The 21,422-nt window shown below is 44.3% G+C and overlaps 1 protein-coding gene across 1 annotated transcript in view; it reads right to left on the bottom strand.

Annotated features, from left to right (window-relative positions):
• The window catches only part of LOC100709004 (uncharacterized), a 52,969-nt gene that overhangs the window by 7,811 nt on the left and 23,736 nt on the right, over nt 1–21,422 (bottom strand). The window contains exon 5 of the mRNA XM_025901751.1: nt 14,950–15,084. Within this exon, the coding sequence (XP_025757536.1) occupies nt 14,950–15,084 (135 nt within the window). The remainder of the gene's footprint in view (nt 1–14,949; nt 15,085–21,422) is intronic.

Here is a 21,422-nt window from a genome sequence, read left to right as displayed (position 1 = left end):
CCGAACAGCCTCAATAGCCTGGAAAGGTGCTAACCGCTAGGCTAACTAGCAACAAGATGCCCTCCCTCTCCACAGATGACTACCACAAACTCCTGCAGAAGATTGCAGTACTGGAGACAAAAATTCATCGCTTAGAAGTAAATGTGGAGGTAAATGGACTGTGTGGAAATGAAACAACCTTGCCTTTGATTCAAAGCAATGGCGATGATCAAGCTAGTACACAGCTAAGGAGCACAGATAACATGACCAAGAAAGTAGACTCTGTGCATTATTATAAATCATCAAGCGAAAATCCCCCCTTGGACTGTCCTGGTGCAAAACCAAGACATAAATCATGTCTCCTGGAAGGGGGAGGACGTATCACAGGCAGAGCACAGCGAGCTGAAATCTCTGAAACCGACTGGCCTTCACTTCCTACGAGACAGAGAAGCTCTTCTACCCCTGTATACGGGAGGAAACAGGACTGGACAACCGTGAATAGGAAGGTTAACAACAAACCTCCAAAACAACTGAATGTGAAACTGCAGAACAGATTTGCTCCACTATCAAAGGACCCTGCATCTATATCAGACAACCATCCATCTAAAAGTAGCGAAGTAAGGTCTGAAAATCTGTTGAAAAGTAAAAGGCCACAGGGAAAGCTAAAGGCTAGGCCTGAAACTCTGATTGTGGGTGACTCTGCCGTAAAGGATGTACAAAGGATGTGCGGTAAGAACACTAAAGTCCTCTGCTTTCCTAAGGATATGGTCAACAACCTGAAGGAGAGAATTCTTCAGATTGCAGATGAATATCCAACTGTGACAAATATTGTTCTGCACACAGGGTCAAACGATGTGTCCAAACAACAATCGGAGGTTCTGAAACGGGACTTTACTGGATTATTAAATACTGTAAACTCTCTGAATGCAGCTGTATTCATCAGTGGACCTGTACCGCCTGTCAGAGGAGGAGACGAGAGATTCAGCAGGTTGTTTGCACTGAATAAATGGCTCATATCAGCATGTACTGACCACTCAGTGCATTTTATCAACAACTTTAATATTTTTTGGGAATGCAGGCATCTGTTTAAAGCAAATGGATTTAATTTTAACAAGTCTGGGGTGAAACTGTTCACCTCCAACCTGTTTTATTCCATACGTCATCCATCTGTGCTTGGTGCCAAAGCTGAGATAAACGAGGAGTTATCTCATAAAGAGGAACAAACAGTACTCCAAGAACAAACAAAGCCCAGCAGAAACCTTGAGGAGGAGCTCCATCTGCCCCCACCCGGGAAGAGCCTCAGAAAGGAGAGATGTCTGAGGCAAGAAGAGGGGTCCCTATTTGCCTCCAACTCTCTCAACAACACCAACGACCAGGACCAGGGACCACGACCTTCCCCAGTCCCCCAAACCCCTGACAGGTCATCACCCTCCTCCCCCTCCCTTTCTCCCTCCTCCCCACACCTGAAATTCACTGAGGAGATGATGGAGCGGGTCAATGCTGGGCTCAGATCTACCCCCCGGCCCAATCCCTTTTGTCCCCCATAAACCCCCCACCAGAGCAGCCAAAGGTTCGCCATCGGGCCCCGCCCTCAACAGAGCAATCAAAGTTACACTGCGCAGCCTCGCCCCCCTTAGTTCCTCCTTACCACCTTCATGCTCTGTCTCCGCAGTCTGATGTGTGATGTGTGGAGGGTCCGGGCTGCGAGGATTATGACAGTGGTGACTTTTCCCAGGAGAAGCTGGGACCCTGTTTACTAGAAGGTTTTAAAATTTCTGTACTTTTAGGTGACAGAAGGAGACATGTGGCCTGGTCAAAACACAGAGAGCTGCACTCTAAAAGATCTTTAAATATAGTAAACATACCTTGTGTGCCACAGACTGCTCCCAAACACGAGGGGGCAAATAATACCTCTAAAACACTTAAGTTGGCTTTATTAAATGTTAGATCTTTAGCTGGGAAAACATTTTTAATCAATGATTTAATCACCGAGCACAGCCTTGATTTTATGTTTTTAACTGAAACTTGGTTGGACCAAAGTAACAGTGGAGCTGTCCTCATCGAGTCGACCCCTCCTAACTACAGTTTTATCAGTGAGGCCAGGGTGAGCAGGAGAGGAGGAGGGGTTGCTGTCTTATTTAATGAATCATTTCAATGTAAGCAGCTATCTCCTGGAAGTTTTCAGTCTTTTGAATATGTGGCGTTACAGCTGAAGGCCCCATCCAAAGTTGTGTTTCTTAATGTTTACAGGCCTCCCAAATACTGCACAGACTTTTTTAATGACCTCAGTGAACTGCTGTCTGTGATCTGTGTTGATTTCGACTGTGTAATTATTGTTGGGGATTTTAACATCCATGTGGACAACCCTCAGGACAAAGGGACTAAAGACCTGAGTAACACTCTGGGCAACTTTGGGCTGACTCAGCATGTAACAGAGGCCACACATAATAGAGGACACACTCTTGACCTACTGATCTCCAAGGGCCTGAGCATTTCAAAGGTTACTGTGTCTGATGTGGGCCTGTCTGATCATTACTGTGTTTTCTTTGAAAGTAAAATCTCAGCCCACACAAATATATCAACAGCAGTAATCACAAAACGGTGTATAACTGAACACAGTAGTGAGATCTTTAACCAGGTCTTCCCATTAACACCTGACCTGTCCAGAGGTTCAGTCAATGAGCTCGTCACCAGCTTCAATGCTAAAATGTTAAATGTAATGGACACTATTGCTCCCATTAAGGTGAAGGTTATCTCTGGAAGGAAGAAGTCTCCATGGAGAAACTCCACACTGGTGAAAAATGAAAAAAGAGAGTGTAGGAAAGCTGAGCGTAGATGGAGAAAAACAAACCTCCAGGTTCATTATGACATCTATAAAGAGAAACTTCACAATTATAATTTACAACTGAGGAGTGCAAGGAGGTCCTACTTCTCTGACATCATCACTAAAAACAGTCATAACACTCGGGTCTTATTTTCTACAGTTGACAGGCTAACAAACCCTCCTGTGTCAGTGGCAGCTGAACTTCACTCGACCATGGCCTGCAATGACTTTGCCAAATTCTTCACAGAAAAAATCCAAAAGATTAGACAACCAATTGGTACATCAACAGCAGATCCAGGATATGTACTGTGTCCACCAAAAAACTGTTTAAACACCATCAAACAGTTTTACCCTATTAACAGCAAAGACCTGGAGGACATCTTAGGTCAACTGAACTCCTCCTCTTGCTGTTTAGAGGTCCTGCCAACAAGTTTTTTCAAAAAGGTCTCAAAGACTTTGGAGTCAGACCTGTTACAGATCGTCAACTTTTCTTTAATGTCAGGTGTGTTTCCAGAATCACTAAAAACTGCTGTAATAAAACCTATACTGAAAAAGGACAATCTTGACAAGACACAAATGAACAACTACAGGCCGATCTCAAATCTCCCATTTTTAAGTAAGATCATTGAAAAAGCAGTTTCTCAACAGCTCAATTACTTCTTAACACAGAATAACTGCTATGATGCCTTCCAGTCAGGTTTTAGACAGAACCACAGCACTGAAACCGCTCTGACCAAAGTGTTTAATGACATATGTCTGAACACAGACAGTGGAAAAATGTCAGTCTTAGTTTTACTGGATCTCAGTGCAGCATTTGATACAGTTGACCACAACATATTACTCAAACGACTGGAGAGCTGGGCAGGTCTTTCAGGAACTGTACTAAACTGGTTCAAAACATACTTAGAAAACAGGAAATACTTTGTATCAATAGGTAACTTCACATCTGAGCAGACAAGTATCACATGTGGAGTTCCCCAAGGACCCCTTCTGTTTAACATATACATGCTCCCACTGGCACAGATTATAAAGAACAACAAAATAAACTATCATAGCTATGCAGATGACACACAAATATATATCACAATGTCACCAGGAGACCGAGGCCCTGTACAGGCTCTTGGTAAATGCATTGAGGAAATTAATGACTGGTTGTGCCACAATTTTCTCCAGCTAAACAAAAACAAAACTGAGGTAATAGTCTTTGGTGCCAAAGAAAAACGATTACAGGTCACCAGAGAACTTCAATCTATACACCTAAAAACCACAAACCAGGCGCGAAATTTGGGTGTAGTGATGGACGCAGACCTAAACTTAGAAAAACACATTAAGACAATAACAAAATCAGCTTACTATCACCTCAAGAATATTTCAAGGATAAAAGATCTGATGTCTCAACAGGACCTGGAAAAACTAGTCCATGCATTCATCTTTAGTAGGCTTGATTACTGTAACAGCATCTTTACAGGTCTACCTAAAAAAATCAGTCAGACAACTACAGCTCATTCAGAACTCTGCTGCTAGAGTCCTCACTAAGACCAAAAAAGTGGACCACATCAGTCCAGCTCTGAGGTCTTTACACTGGCTGCCTGTCCGTCAGAGGATAGACTGTAAAGTTCTGATGCTGGTTTATAAAGCTCTGAATGGTTTAGGACCAAAATACATCAGTGACCTCCTGACCCAGTATGAACCTTCCAGATCCCTCAGGTCATCTGGATCCGGTTTCTTATCAGTTCCCAGAGTCAGAACCAGACACGGAGAAGCTGCATTCAGCTTTTATGCTCCATATCTCTGGAACAAACTCCCAGAAAGCCTCAGATCAGCTGAAACACTCAGTTTATTTAAATCCAGATTGAAGACCCACCTATTCTCAGCTGCATTTGAATAAAGCACCAAATCCACACTTTTAAGCTTAAATTTCAAAACTTACATTTTAACTACTGACTTTATCTACTGTTCTGATTTTATCTACTGTTCTGATTTTATCTACTGTTTTGATTTTTGATTTTAAATACTGTTTTGTTTGTTTGTTTGTTTGTTTGTCTTAATCAATTTTAGATCATGCTTTTTATTTGTTTTTGTTTTTAATGTCTCTGTAAAGCACTTTGAATCACATGTTGTTGAATTGTGCTATATAAATAAACTTGCCTTGCCTTGCCTTGCCTTACCAGAGTCTTTGTTGCAGTCCTGGCGGTGAAGCATCCGATATTTGTGGATGGAGCCAAGATTCAGTTATAATCAGTAGATAACATGCCCAGACAAAACGGTTGTAGTAAATCTCTGATTGTAGCTCTTCCATTTTGTTTGTGAGGGATCCGTCGTTAGTTAGGAAGATGAATGGAAGCAGGGGTTTGTGCTGCTGCTTTCGCAGTTGGACACGATAGCCAGCACTGCATCCCAGCTTTTGTTTCCTCTCCTGCCATCTGTTGCTGTTCCTGACAATAACCAATGGAGCTCCCGGTGGTCTCTCAATCCTGATAGATACTGTGGGTCTAATCCAAATAAAGTCTGGCTTCAGACTGAGGTCAGTGTCTATAAGTTCCTGACTACTGAAAGTGATCAGTGCATTGCAGGAATTAGCAACGAAAAAGCATAAAAAACACAAAAAGATGCACAGTAGCTGGGAGCGCTGTGCCTCAGCACGCGCCCGTATGTATTTCAATCTTCGAATTTAGCTTATTTGAAACTTTAGGGTACCTTGTTGACATCCTACTAAAGTCCAAGTTTGTGGTGAGAATAGCCAGCAGTGAAATACTGAAAATATTCTTTGGGACTAGCGTCCAGTGTTGGGACTAACGCGTTATTAAGTAACGCGTTACAGTAACTACGTTATTATTGTGGTAACGAGCACGGTAACTAGTTATTATGCCAAAACCAGGAACGCGTTACTCGTTACTGGGATTTAGATAGGCTCGTTACTCGTTACTTCGTGTGGTGGATATCGCGGAGCTTCCACAGATTCAATAACATTAGCAAGTGGTGGAGGCCAGCAGGTGGATGAAGGAAAAGGGAGGCAAGAGGAGAGACCCGAAGCGGCCGCCGGTCCGAGTGTCAGGTGAACTGAACTTCAGGTAAGAAGTTATGACCTGCAGTCTATCTGGGTCAGATATAAACCAAGTTTAGGTGGAGTTTATTTTCGGTATGCTGACATTTTTGTACTGCGTGCTAGCTAGCATGACGGAGTTTCTATACAGCTGGGTGGGTGCTATGTTACTGATGTTGAACTTTATTTTGTTCATACGGTTAATTATTAGAGTTGCCAACCGTCCCCTAAAAAACAGAATCGTCTGGTATTCAGAGAAAATATTACGCGTTTCGTACTGAGGTGAAAAGGAGCACAGTTTGTCCCGGACTTCAGCTACAATGAAAAAGACACAAAGCTGAAGCTGCACAGCTGCCTCTTCTTCTCTCATTCTCTCCTGTTTCTACTTCAATCACGAAACTGATCAATGATCAGCTGATCGGCTTTTCTCTCTTGTTTATTTATCGCCCACTTTGCGCCAGAAAGAGGAAACCAGCGGATGTCGCGCTAAACAACAGCAGCACGTTTAAGCTTGATCAGCTGTTGTTAGAATTTATTTAATATTAATTGCTAGTATCAGCTGATGTTTGCTGGAGCCACAGCTGTAAAGCTGCTGGTCATGATATCGGTTTGGTTATCTGGTGAGAGGGAAACATGAAGATGAAACCAGGAGATGTCCTTACTGAATCATCAGAGCTGAACAGGTGATGGAGAAACAGGTTTACCTTTTAGGTCACATGGATGAGTTGAAGGGAAGTTATGAACTGTTTCTGAGAGACAAATAACACCAGGATCCTTTTCTACGTAGCTGACAGCTGGTAACTGTGCAGGGGCGGGTCTAGCAAAGTGTTGCCAGGGGCCCAGGTAGGGCATTAACAGGGAAAGGGGGGGACAAGGAAATACTTTTCTTTATTATTCTCATTTAAAATGTCTCGCTTTAAAAAAAAAATAATTATCTGAGTCTTACAACAAACAATTGATAGATTGATACATATATACCATCAGAACAGTGTACATCACTGTCACAACAGTGTTTGTTTTCATTCAAAGGCTTTATGATTTTTCCTATAATGGTGGGCCGGTCTCTAGTCAAAATGCCCGGGACGATTGTTTTGTCCCAGTCCAGCTCTGTATGCAGCTCATCTGCAGTCTGGTGTTACCTACATCTTCCTATTCAGAAGGCAGAATTTCCAAGTTCTGAGTACAATCGAAAGCACCACGACTGCAGTTTTTGTGTTGGATGTAAAAAGCAGGCTAGAATCATGGCGGCGGTCAACGACGGTCCAGGCGTGGGATTTCTCTCGTGGAAATGTGCACATTATTTTTTCCTTTCTATTGGTAGGTGGCACAGTGCACTTGTGGCAAGTAAGCAAGCTAGAAGACTGGCAGTCTGGCTGGTATCCAGTTACGGAAGCAACACATTAACAAGAGAATTCTGAGTAAAACCAAAGTTACTTTCCCTAGTAACTAGTTACTTTGAAAGTAACGAGTAACTTGAAGTAACTGAGTTACTTTTTTAGAGAAGTAACTAGTAATGTAACTAAGTTACTAATTTAAAGTAACTTACCCAACACTGCTAGCGTCACACTGGAGTACTGCATTCCAAGTGAAGCATCACAATGAGAATTATGTGACAAAGTACCAACATCAAGTCAGAATCAAATCACTGAGCTATGACCCGTCCATATTTGCGAACTTAGCAGAGGAACTTTAAAACATTCTCCTGTTGTACGGCAACACTTTCACATGATCTGGTATGTAGCCGGTCTATGATAAGAGCAAGACAATGGCATTTAACACAGATGAAGAACTGATTCTATGTGACAGTCTTGTAACTCTTGGAGAAAAAAATGTTAAAAAATGTCAGACGTTTCAAGTATCTTGGTGTGGTGCAGCTGCAGGGTAGGGGTAGAGCAGAGGGTTCAGGGGCAGTTCTAGGCGCACAGCCACACTCTGCCAGCCACTATTTTAACTCAGTAAAATTCTGAGACCGGTGATGTGCACCAGAGAGAGTAAGGAGAGCAGCAGTGAAAGAACGCTGGAGGAAAAGCTGCAAGTGAAGCACACGTGTAAAACAGTAATTGTGAGAATAAACGCGACCTGTTCAGTTGAAACTGAGAGTCTGGAGCTGGATGGTGGGTTTCCCATGACTGTGGTGTTACATTGGCACCCAACTTTGCCCATCAGACAAGATGCAAGGGAGCTGGCCAATATGCACCAAGAGCAAGAGGCAGCACTGCAGCAGTAACTGGAGACGCTGCAGGCCCAAGCCGAGCAGCACACACAGATATTGGAGAAGTAAAGTAAAAGTAAAGTTTATTTATTAAGCACTTTTCATAGACAGGCAGTCACAAAGCGCTGTGCACAAAGGTTAAAATAAACAGTAACAAAATAAACAATATAGTCAATACAACAGGTTACATGTAAATAAAAATGTAAAATTTACAAAAGCATCGATCAACAGAAGGTCTGTTTAGACAAAAAAGTTTTAAACTGCTTTTTAAAGAATCCACAGAGTTAACCAAACATAGTTGTGGTGGTCGACTGTTCCACAGCCTTGGTGCCACAGACTGAAAGGCTCTGTCCCCTCTAGTCTTCAGTTGTGATGTTCCGCCCGGGCTGCCGGAGGACTTGTGGCTCCGTACCTGCTAATCCTGCGTCTGTTCCTGCTGGGGCGTCTGAGGAACTGCTTCAGCCATCTGTCTTCGCTGAAGGGTCAGAGGAACCTCTTCAGCCGTCTTCTGTTCCTGCTGAAGGTCCCGAGGGGTCGCTTCAGCTGTTTTCTGTCTCCGCTGAAGGGTCCGAGGAGCCCGTCCAGACATCATCAGCGCCACTAGATCCTCCACCTGTGGTTTCTATGCTGTTGCCTGCAGCGCCACTACCTGCAGTTTCCACACTGTCGCCTACAGTGCCACCACCTGCTCCATCACCTGCGGCTGCCACACCGCCATCGGGACCTGTGCCATCCCCGTCCTCCACATCCTGCTCAACTTCGTTCAGCTCCTCACCATCGTCGGCCACTTTCCAGGCTGTTGGCTGGACATCTTTGCCGTCATGGCCGGCCCCCTGAACTGTTGTGTCGCCATTGCTTTTCATGTGGCTGGCCCCCTGAACTGTTTCCACGCCACCGCTGCCTTCAGCATGGTCGGCCTCCGGACTTGCTTCATCTGCGCCGCTGCTGCCATCCGCGTGGTCAGCCTTCGGATTTGCCTCACCCGCGCCACAGCTGCCTTCTGAGCAACTGGCCACCGGACCGGTTCAGTCACCTGTGCCATTGCCACTTTCCTTGTGGTTGGCCTTCCCAACTGTTTAGCAATGGACTGTTGTGTTGTCGCCTTCCGGGTTGGCCACCTGAACTCTATGCGAACAGTGTTCGTGAGCTCCAGTATTTTCTGTGGAATCTGTTCCTGTTCCTGCTCATCATGTCCTGTGTTTCTCTGGTTATCATGTCATATTTCTCTCCGCATGTTATAATTTCACGTTTGTTTATTAGGTTTCCGAGTTCAGAGTATTTCTTAGTTCTGTCCCTGCCACCCTTGCTTTTGTTTGTTTTCACCTATTGTAAATAAAGCTCATTCACATCAATGCCTATGTCTTGGGTCCTTCTCGTATAAACTCCACATGTCTGCCGTAGACATGTTTTATTGTAAAGGTCTCGTGTTTCCATGTTCGGTGTGTCTACCTGAGGCATCACGTTAATTCGTGTCAGCTGTGTTCCCCATGTATTCTCACTACCCTCATTATCCTTCTGTGTATTTATGTCAGTGTCTCCCTCGGTCCTGTGTCGTGATCACCCTCATACCTCACTGTGTGTTCTGTCTGGCAGCCTGCCTGCCTGTATAGTTTATTTTGTATCTCAGTTTAGTTAATGTTGGTTTTCCTAGTGTTCCCCTCTGTTTATTCCCCCAGGGTCGAATGCTTAGGCAAATGAACTTAAACACCTTGACAACATAAGACTACCTCACTGATATGTGAGTTCGGCGCTGGATCATGACACCAACCAAAAAGAGTTGCATGTCTTCTCTGACAAATTCCAACATGCATATCGTAGTCTGGGATATCTGCGCACAGGACTAGAATTACATGTTTAGGTAGTGTTTCTTACAGCTTGCTCCCGAGCGGCTCCAAAGTGCCAGCTTTGTATGCCACATCTTGAGTTTAATAGACTGTGGCCAGTCTATTCCATTACAAAGAGTGAGGATTTCACAGAGGAGCAAAGACAGTCAACACTCTGTCATGGTTAGGCTGTGTGCAGGCAGGATGAGGACCCAAATGCAAACTCACGGGAAAACAGGACTGAACTCAAAATACAGCTTTATTGCTGACAAAAGATAACAGCGATACAAAATAGCATGAAACCAAACTGGGAAGTACTAAGGAACTGACTTACGAGGAAACACACAGAGGGGCACACAGTCATGAGGGAGAACGCGACACAGAACTGAGGGAGACGCAGACATAAATACACAGAGGGTTAACGAGGGAAGTGGGAGCACACGGGGAACACAGGTGACACTGATAATCATAACAAGACACGGCAGGAGTAAACGCAACACTGACGGGAGACTGTCAAAGTAAAACAGGAAGTACAGAGGTTCAGACAGGAGGAGAGAGAGCACGGGGAGAGCACAGACATAACGGGCTGGGGAAAACATGGAATAAAACACAAGGAGAGACGAGGGCTCACAGATACACAGAGGGACCCAGAGGGACACACAGGGGGTAAGAGTCACAAGGGGAAAACACATAAGGAAACAACGTAACAGAGCAAACCCAGGAAGCATGGCCTAAATAAGGAACAAAATACATGAAAACTAAGAATACTGGGCCAACATGGCCCAGGACCATGACACACTCTGCTTAGTTACAGCAGTAACTACTGCTGCACCCACACTACCGCATGCTCAGCACTTTAGCAGCTTTAGTGAACTAGTGAAGGCAACTGCAAGGTACCTTCATGGGCTGTCTGCCACCCCTGGAAAGACTCCTATAGCAGTGGAATTCCAGAAAGCAGAACTCGGCATATTGCGTTCTGCTCAAAGTGACATCTTTCCTGAAGAAATCCAGTGATTAACAATGGGAAAACCAGTCCCTTCATCTAGCTGCTTAATGACCTTGGTCCCACAATATGATGAATCCCTTAATGTTGGGTGGTCACCTATGGCACTGTCAAACTCGGAATGATGTTATTCACCCTATAGTTGTTAATCTAATAAGTAGACAGTGACTTAAAATACCCAAGTGCAGAGCGACTCTTTGCTGAACTGAGAAAAAGTCGTGAATCCTTCATTGTCGTGAGGCTATTAGAAGAGAACACCGCTCTTCTTGTCCTGAAGACCAATTCTGTTTACATTATACATGCTTCTCTTAGGCAGCATCATTAGACGACATAGCATAAATTTTCACTGCTATGCAGATGACACGCAGCTCTATCTATCCATGAAGCCAGGTAACACACACCAATTAGTTAAACTGCAGGAATGTCTTCAAGACATAAAGACCTGGATGGCCGCTAACTTTCTGCTTCTTAATTCAGATCAAACTGAGGTTACTGTACTCGGCCCTGAAAATCTTAGAAATATGGTATCTAAGCAGATTCTTACTCTGGATGGCATTACCTTGGCCTCCAGTAACACTGTGAGGAACCTTGGAGTCATTTTTGACCAGGACATGTCCTTCAATGCACATATTAAACAAATATGTAAGACTGCTTTCTTCCATTTGTGCAACATCTCTAAAATTAGAAATATCCTGTCTCAGAGTGATGCTGAAAAACTAGTTCATGCATTTATTACTTCCAGGCTGGACTACTGTAATTCATTATTATCAGGATGTCCTAAAAACTCCCTGAAAAGCCTTCAGCTGATCCAAAATGCTGCAGCAAGAGTCCTGACAGGGACTAGAAAGAGAGAGCAGATTTCTCCTGTTTTGGCTTCCCTTCATTGGCTTCCTGTTAAATCCAGAATTGAATTCAAAATCCTGCTCCTCACATACGAGGTCTTAAATAATCAGGCCCCATCTTATCTTAATGACCTTGTAGTACCATATCACCCTATTAGAGCACTTCACTCTCACACTGCAGGCCTACTTGTTGTTCCTAGAGTATTTAAAAGTAGAATGGGAGGCAGAGCCTTCAGTTTTCAGGCCCCTCTTCTGTGGAACCAGCTTCCAGTTTGGATTCGGGAGACAGACACTAGGGCTGGGCTATATCATACCGTTCACTGTAATACCGGTGTAATTTTGGGCAATGATAGGAAAATGAAATATCGCAATAGAATATGAGTAAAATGCGCATGCGCAGTGCTTATGTTTACATACGCACATGGCGGCGACGCAGAATGAGAGGAGCAAAAGTGGATCGTTTAATGAAACGGATGAACCAGAATTGATTTGTAAAAATGCTGCAACTTCAGTGGTGTGGAACTGGTTTAGCTTTCGTCCGTCAGATACACAACAAAGCACTATTTTTGGTAGCGCATGCTAGCGGGCGTCGTTATTACCGTGTTGTTTGGAAAATACCGCACACTTAAAATCAATCCTTTGATTTTTCTGAAAATCGACAGTGCCCCTTATAATCCTGTGTGCCTTATGTATGAATTCTGGTTGTGTTTACTGACCTCGAAACGATTTTATGTGGTACATGGCGCTGGAAAACCTGTCAAATGTTTCAGTACGACTTTGCTAAGCTACCATGCCGCACCGCTTGATGGAGCATTACGGCTATCGGAGGCAGGAGCCTCGCGGAGTGATACGTACTGTACTTCAACATAATACTCCCGTATTGTGTGTGTATAACCTCTTTTTAAGTTTTGTGGATATTACACATGGTTATGCTGAGGATATGTCGGCCAATTTTCTTCCACAGCATGTCTTTATCCTGTCTTCCTTCTCTCACCCCAACCGGTCGCAGCAGATGGCCCCGCCCTCCCTGAGCCTGGTTCTGCCGGAGGTTTCTTCCTGTTAAAAGGGAGTTTTTCCTTCCCACTGTCGCCAAAGTGCTTGCTCATAGGGGGTCATATGATTGTTGGGTTTTTCTCTGTATCTATTATTGTGCAATCTACTGTACAATATAAAGCGCCTTGAGGCGACTTTTGTTGTGATTTGGCGCTATATAAATAAAATTGAATTGAATTGAATTGAATTGAATTGAATTGAATTGAACTGAATTGAATTGAATGTCAAAGAAGTACAGCCCAACCAGTCAACCATAAGATGGCTGATTTGCATCCGGGTCGGCTCAGATTGCATACTCTGACCTTTTTCTCAACAGGGATTGACAGATTTGGGCCACTGCAGTTCAGATGTCAACATGAGAAACATTGGGGTCTGTTTTTCAAATTTCAGAGGTGGGGACTGGGAGTTACATGAAACTTTCAAAGCCCTCCATCCTTCCCTACAGGCCCAGCTGGCAGGGCAGCAAATAAAATTCCACTTCAACCCACCTAGCACTCCTCATTCTGGAGGCTCCTGGGAGCATGAAATCAGGTCTGTCAAGGCTGCTTTGACTGCAGCCCTGGGTTCGCAAGTTGTCAGCAAAGAAGTGTGGACAACTTGCGAACCCAGGGCTGTTGCTGATGGGGTGGCCAGACCATTTTTTACCAAAGGCAGTGTATTGCTGCTTGGACGTCGGCACTGGAGGACCTGCCAAGTGCTATCAGACCACTTCTGGACACGGTTCCTGCACCACTACCTGCCTGCCCTGCAAACTCCCTCTTAGTGGCAGTCAGATACAGCCCTTGTTCAATTGGGTAGTGTTGTGATAATCGCTGATCCCCAACTTCCCAGAGCTTCATGGCCTGTTGGGAACATTAGCAAGGTTATTCCTGGCAGCCTTATTTGCACTGCAGAGGTTAAAGTGATGGGCTATACCTATGGATGACCTGTGAGATACCTCATTCGGCTTCCTGCTGTTCCAAATGAAGATTTACAGAATGGATTTAGTATTGCAAACTTGCTGGAGCAAGTTTGGGGGTGGCTGTTCTGAAGATGTAGCAGGCATGTCATTTACCAGCCTATCCACAAGGGGCAGCTGTGTACTGTATTTAGTGCAGTTGGACCAGTGATAACCGGTTCAGCCATGCAGTCTCTTGGTTGGGGGCTTCATCAGATCCACAGTTGATTGCTGTTTGTGTTGCTGTGTGTGCATCCAGAGAAATCTAAGTTGTAACATCACAACTGTTCATTAAGGCATGCAGGCTGTGAACAAGTTTTCAGTTTCTGATTAACTTTAATGTGCTTTATTTTATTGTGAGGAGAATGTTATTTCACGCTAGCCTGCTACATTGCATAGCAACTAAGCTGTGCCTTGCATATTGTTGCTAAATTGACATATAGTGTATAGCTCATGCTTTTGCATCTTGATTTGTTATAACTAAGTAATTAATGACAATCCTGATTTACTTCTGGTTTTTCAGAACCACATGCATACACATATTCTCTGTGCTGCCTTAAAGAGCAGTAAACCCATCAACTGTGTCATGATTCTTTGTCTGCATTAATCCTGAGGGAAACATAGGGAGTGCATTCAAACTGATGCACACTCTGTGATTATCACCAAGTGTAGTTGGCATGGTAGTTTAGAGCCTTCACCACAATAGCAACACAGCATAATGAACAGGATCCATACTGTCTTAATATCGTTCTTTACAGCAGAGACTTCAGGCTTCAATGATGGCTGCAGATAGAGAACCAGGGAAACTCAGCTGCAGCTTTTCAGACTGATTAGTAGTCTGAGGAGCAGCCCAGAACCCTGCTCTGTCTCTTCTGCAAGTACTGCAAAGGTTCTGTTGAGGTTTCCTTGTGTGTAACGGCACACACAAAATACCTAAAACAAATTTTGGGAGCACTGGAATGCATGCTAGGGTGTTATTGATTGACGGTGCATATTGTTACTGAAATCTCTTGAAGCCTAAGCAACAACCAAAATTAGGTTTTACAGAGGTATACTGAAAGGCTACAACTACTAACTAGCCATTTAATAAATCTGCATAAGTGCACACACCCCAGATTTTCATAATGTATAACCTTAAAGCCCAGAGACATGCCCACAGAACAAGTAACTAAAAAAGAATGATTTCAATTGAAGTAAAAAAAGTGATGAAAGTGAAAGTAAAACCTGTGTTACCTTGTAGACATCATAGGAGTCAATGCGCGTATCAAAACACATGTAGAGGTTGTTGAGCATCTCCACTACTTGCAATGGAGTACAGGACGCAGAGATAGAGGTGAAGCCCACAATGTCTGAGAAAAAAATGGTAACCTGGAACCAAAGGTAGAAAAGTAGTTCCATTAATACATAGACTTACTGTTTGTAGTGGAAATATGGTAAAAAAAAACAACAACAAAAAAAACAAAAACAAAAAAACATCTAAAAGAGAAATAACATCTTTGGACGCAGAAAACTTGTATCATATCTATCTAATAGACTCCAATTTGTTCATGTAAATGGAGAGTCCTCTTCACACACTAAGGTCAATTATGGTGTTCCACAGGGTTCAGTGCTAGGACCAATTCTGTTTACATTATACATGCTTCCCCTAGGCAGCATCATTAGAAGACATAGCATAAATTTTCACTGCTATGCAGATGACACGCAGCTCTATCTATCCATGAAGCCAGGTAACACACACCAATTAGTTAAACTGCAGGAATGTCTTCAAGACATAAAGACCTGGATGGCCGCTAACTTTCTGCTTCTTAATTCAGATAAAACTGAGATTGTACTCGGCCCTGAAAATCTTAGAAATATGGTATCTAACCAGATTCTTACTCTGGATGGCATTACCTTGGCCTCCAGTAACACTGTGAGGAACCTTGGAGTCATTTTTGACCAGGACATGTCCTTCAACGCACATATTAAACAAATATGTAAGACTGCTTTCTTCCATTTGTGCAACATCTCTAAAATTAGAAATATCCTGTCTCAGAGTGACGCTGAAAAACTAGTTTATGCACTTATTACTTCCAGGCTGGACTACTGTAATTCTTTATTATCAGGATGTCCTAAAAACTCCCTGAAAAGCCTTCAGCTAATCCAAGATGCTGCAGCAAGAGTCCTGACAGGGACTAGAAAGAGAGAGCAGATTTCTCCTGTTTTGGCTTCCCTTCATTGGCTTCCTGTTAAATCCAGAATTGAATCCACAATCCTGCTCCTCACATACAAGGTCTTAAATAATCAGGCCCCATCTTATCTTAATGACCTTCTAGTACCATATCACCCTATTAGAGCACTTCGCTCTCACTCTGCAGGCCTACTTGTTGTTCCTAGAGTATTTAAAAGTAGAATGGGAGGCAGAGCCTTCAGTTTTCAGGCCCCTCTTCTGTGGAACCAGCTTCCAGTTTGGATTCGGGAGACAGACACTAGGGCTGGGCTATATCATACCGTTCACTGTAATACCGGTGTAATTTTGGGCAATGATAGGAAAATGAAATATCGCAATAGAATATGAGTAAAATGCGCATGCGCAGTGCTTATGTTTACATACGCACATGGCGGCGACGCAGAATGAGAGGAGCAAAAGTGGATCGTTTAATGAAACGGATTAACCAGAATTGATTTGTAAAAATGCTGCAACTTCAGTGGTGTGGAACTGGTTTAGCTTTCGTCCGTCAGATACACAACAAAGCACTATTTTGGTAGCGCATGCTAGCGGGCGTCGTTATTACCGTGTTGTTTGGAAAATACCGCACACTTAAAATCAATCCTTTGATTTTTCTGAAAATCGACAGTGCCCCTTATAATCCTGTGTGCCTTATGTATGAATTCTGGTTGTGTTTACTGACCTCGAAATGATTTTATGTGGTACATGGCGCTGGAAAACCTGTCAAATGTTTCAGTACGACTTTGCTAAGCTACCATGCCGCACCGCTTGATGGAGCATTACGGCTATCGCAGGCAGGAGCCTCGCGGAGTGATATGTACTGTACTTCAACATAATACTCCCGTATTGTGTGTGTATAACCCTTTTTAAGTTTTGTGGATATTACACATGGTTATGCTGAGGATATGTCGGCCAATTTTCACTGGAAATGCCTTTTGGTTAAACTGTCAGCAAGGAATTTGCATTTGCACTGTTAAATTTTTATATAACTTTAATACACATAAAAAACAGCTGCTTGTATAAGTGAAAATACATTGATGGGGTTTTTTGCACTAATAAAGTTGTGGAGTTGTAAAGGATTTTGTCTAGTATCAATTATATCGTCAGTTATATTGTTATCGCAAATTTTCAAATGTATATCGTGATAAATATTTTTGGTCATATCTCTACTTTCAAGATTAGGCTTCAAACTTTCCTTTTTGCTAAAGCATATAGTTAGGGCTGGACCAGGTGACCCTGAATCCTCCCTTAGTTATGCTGCAATAGACGTAGGCTGCCGGGGATTCCCATGATGCATTGAGTTTTTCCTTTCCAGTCACCTTTCTCACTCACTATGTGTTAATAGACCTCTCTGCATCGAATCATATCTGTTATTAATCTCTGTCTCTCTTCCACAGCATGTCTTTATCCTGTCTTCCTTCTCTCACCCCAACCAAATGCAGCAGATGGCTCCGCCCCTCCCTGAGCCTGGTTCTGCCGGAGGTTTCTTCCTGTTAAAAGGGAGTTTTTCTTCTCACTGTCGCCAAAGTGCTTGCTCATAGGGGGTCATATGATTGTTGGGTTTTTCTCTGTATTTATTATTGTGCGATCTACTGTACAATATAAAGCGCCTTGAGCTGACTTTTGTTGTGATTTGGTGCTATATAAATAAAATTGAATTGAACTGAATAGAAAACGAAGTTAAACTTGTACCAGAATTATTGGAAGATAAAACTACAGAGAAAAAACAGAACAGCTTATGATCCAGAGCGCATCACGTTATCTATCAGACATGGTGACGGCAGTGTTGTGCCATGGGGATGTACGGCTGCTAAAGGAATGTGCCACTACTCTTTACCAGTGTTGGGACTAACGCGTTATTAAGTAACGCGTTACAGTAACTACGTTATTATTGTGGTAACGAGCACGGTAACTAGTTATTATGCCAAAACCAGGAACGCGTTACTCGTTACTGGGATTTAGATAGGCTCGTTACTCGTTACTTCGTGTGGTGGATATCGCGGAGCTTCCACAGATTCAATAACATTAGCAAGTGGTGGAGGCCAGCAGGTGGATGAAGGAAAAGGGAGGCAAGAGGAGAGACCCGAAGCGGCCGCCGGTCCGAGTGTCAGGTGAACTGAACTTCAGGTAAGAAGTTATGACCTGCAGTCTATCTGAGTCAGATATAAACCAAGTTTAGGTGGAGTTTATTTTCGGTATGCTGACATTTTCGTACTGCGTGCTAGCTAGCATGACGGAGTTTCTATACAGCTGGGTGGGTGCTATGTTACTGATGTTGAACTTTATTTTGTTCATACGGTTAATTATTAGAGTTGCCAACCGTCCCCTAAAAAACAGAATCGTCTGGTATTCAGAGAAAATATTACGCGTTTCGTACTGAGGTGAAAAGGAGCACAGTTTGTCCCGGACTTCAGCTACAATGAAAAAGACACAAAGCTGAAGCTGCACAGCTGCCTCTTCTTCTCTCATTCTCTCCTGTTTCTACTTCAATCATGAAACTGATCAATGATCAGCTGATTGGCTTTTCTCTCTTGTTTATTTATCGCCCACTTTGCGCCAGAAAGAGGAAACCAGCGGATGTCGCGCTAAACAACAGCAGCACGTTTAAGCTTGATCAGCTGTTGTTAGAATTTATTTAATATTAATTGCTAGTATCAGCTGATGTTTGCTGGAGCCACAGCTGTAAAGCTGCTGGTCATGATATCGGTTTGGTTATCTGGTGAGAGGGAAACATGAAGATGAAACCAGGAGATGTCCTTACTGAATCATCAGAGCTGAACAGGTGATGGAGAAACAGGTTTACCTTTTAGGTGACATGAATGAGTTGAAGGGAAGTTATGAACTGTTTCTGAGAGACAAATAACACCAGGATCCTTTTCTACGTAGCTGACAGCTGGTAACTGTGCAGGGGCGGGTCTAGCAAAGTGTTGCCAGGGGGGCAGGTAGGGCATTAACAGGGAAAGGGGGGCACAAAGAAATACTTTTCTTTATTATTCTCATTTAAAATGTCTCGCTTTAAAAAAAAAATAATTATCTGAGTCTTACAACAAACAATTGATAGATTGATACATATATACCATCAGAACAGTGTACATCACTGTCACAACAGTGTTTGTTTTCATTCAAAGGCTTTATGATTTTTCCTATAATGGTGGGCCGGTCTCTAGTCAAAATGCCCGGGACGATTGTTTTGTCCCAGTCCAGCTCTGTATGCAGCTCATCTGCAGTCTGGTGTTACCTACATCTTCCTATTCAGAAGGCAGAATTTCCAAGTTCTGAGTACAATCAAAAGCACCACGACTGCAGTTTTTGTGTTGGATGTAAAAAGCAGGCTAGAATCATGGCGGCGGTCAACGACGGTCCAGGCGTGGGATTTCTCTCGTGGAAATGTGCACATTATTTTTTCCTTTCTATTGGTAGGTGGCACAGTGCACTTGTGGCAAGTAAGCAAGCTAGAAGACTGGCAGTCTGGCTGGTATCCAGTTACGGAAGCAACACATTAACAAGAGAATTCTGAGTAAAACCAAAGTTACTTTCCCTAGTAACTAGTTACTTTGAAAGTAACGAGTAACTTGAAGTAACTGAGTTACTTTTTTAGAGAAGTAACTAGTAATGTAACTAAGTTACTAATTTAAAGTAACTTACCCAACACTGCTCTTTACTGATGATGTGACTGCTGAGAACCAGCAGGATAATTTGTGTAGTATACAGGACTACACTTTCTACTCAGATTCACCCAGATGCTTATAAACTGATCTGAGTGACTATGAATAACAACCAAAATCAATTTTAAAGTTTCTCAAGGCAAAGAAACTGTTGATTGCTTTGTTGTCAACTCATGAGAACATGCTTTTCAGTTATTACAGATGAAACTGAAAGGAGAGAGATACACAAACAAGCAGGAGGAGAGTGGCTGTTGTGAAGGCCTGGCTGAGCATATCAAGACATGAAAGGCAGTAACTGAGGATGTCCATAGGTTCAAGACTTTAGGCAGTCACTACCTGAAAAACAAAAATGTTTATTCAGTTATTAGGAAACATTCTTGTATTAAAAATTTTAAATTGTTTTCAGATGTTTTCAGATGAAAGATGTCCAAAAAGTATGGGCCTACACTATACTGTAGCGGGCCAGGGCTGTTCGGGGTTTTGTTATTGACATTTATGTTCTGTTGCCATGGTTACAGGTGACGCTCTCTCTGCAACTGTGTGTTTCCGGGTGAGAGAGCGCCATTTTGTGTTGGTGTTGTGCTAGTGCTGCTGAGCAGTTTGCTAGCGGCAGCGTGCTCGCCTGTCGAATGCCAATAAATGGCTGTGCTCCCTGGCTAGCTCACGGGAAGCAAGACCAAACCATACCTCTGTCTCCTCCTTGTCTGAGCTCGCCACATTGGTGTCAGAAGTGGGATAGCTCACCCTCGCCGGAATGGAGAGAGACACTCAGAGGCTGGAGCAAGCCGTCGAGGAGCGCATTCGCTGCTTGGGAAGTGGGCGATTGAAGAGAGAGCAAGCGAGCGGCCATGTAAGTCCCCCGACGGGTCCCGACGGCGCGAGCGCACCGCGGCAGCGGCCCGTCGCGACCGACGCTGGGACAGTGCTTCATGGGCTGCCTCTGTCGACCAACACGCCGGGCCCCCGACAGCAAGCAGTGATGCCTGCAACGCCAGCTAAGGTACCGAAATACAACGGGCTAACCCCACTAGAGCCCTACCTCTCACAAGTACGGCTAGCCGCGAGGCATAATGGCTGGAGCGACGAAGAGGCTGCTACACACCTAGCGCTAGCATTGGAAGGAGATCCACTGCAGGTACTCCCTGACCTAGCCCCGTCAGAGCAGCATGAGCTCCAGGCCCTCACCATAGCACTCGAGAGGCGATTTGGGCAGCGGCACTCCACTGATCAGAGCAGGGAGCAGCTGACCAACCAGAGCCGTAGGCCGGGGAAGAGCCTGGGCACCTTTGCAGCGGATGTGTTGCTGTATGCTCGTCGTGGCTACCCAGAGTTCCCAGCAGCAGCCCATGAGGAGCTTAGCCTGCATGCTTTCCTGCGAGGACTTTTCCCAGAGCGACTACGCCAACACGTCTGCCTGGCCATGCCTCAGACTCTCCGTGAGGCGCTCCTTGAGGCCGAAAGGGCCGAGCTTGTGCTCACATCGCGACCTGACCAGCAGTTGCGCCCCCCAAACTACCCTCAAATCAGAGCCGCAGACTGCGACAGTGAGGGGGAGGTCGCGGGGATATGCCAGCTGCAGCCCTCGGTGCCCTGGAGGCGTCCCCGTCGACCGACCGACCGCTGCTACCGGTGCGATGAGCCTGGCCACGTGGCGCGTGACTGCCTGGCGCCCACCCCGAAGGCCAGAACGATGTGGCCTCAGGGGGTTGAGAGGGGGAGCGGTACAGCGAGGGGACCACCGCTCCAGGTTCCTGCCCCCCTCCAAGAACGATGCACGGTGGTGGGCCTAGTCGGGCACCTCAAGGGACTCTACCTGAACTGCTGTGTTGAGG

The sequence above is a fragment of the Oreochromis niloticus genome, linkage group LG20 (assembly GCF_001858045.2).
Source record: "Oreochromis niloticus isolate F11D_XX linkage group LG20, O_niloticus_UMD_NMBU, whole genome shotgun sequence".
NCBI lineage: Eukaryota > Metazoa > Chordata > Actinopteri > Cichliformes > Cichlidae > Oreochromis > Oreochromis niloticus.
This window is presented reverse-complemented; position numbering and strand designations above follow the sequence as displayed.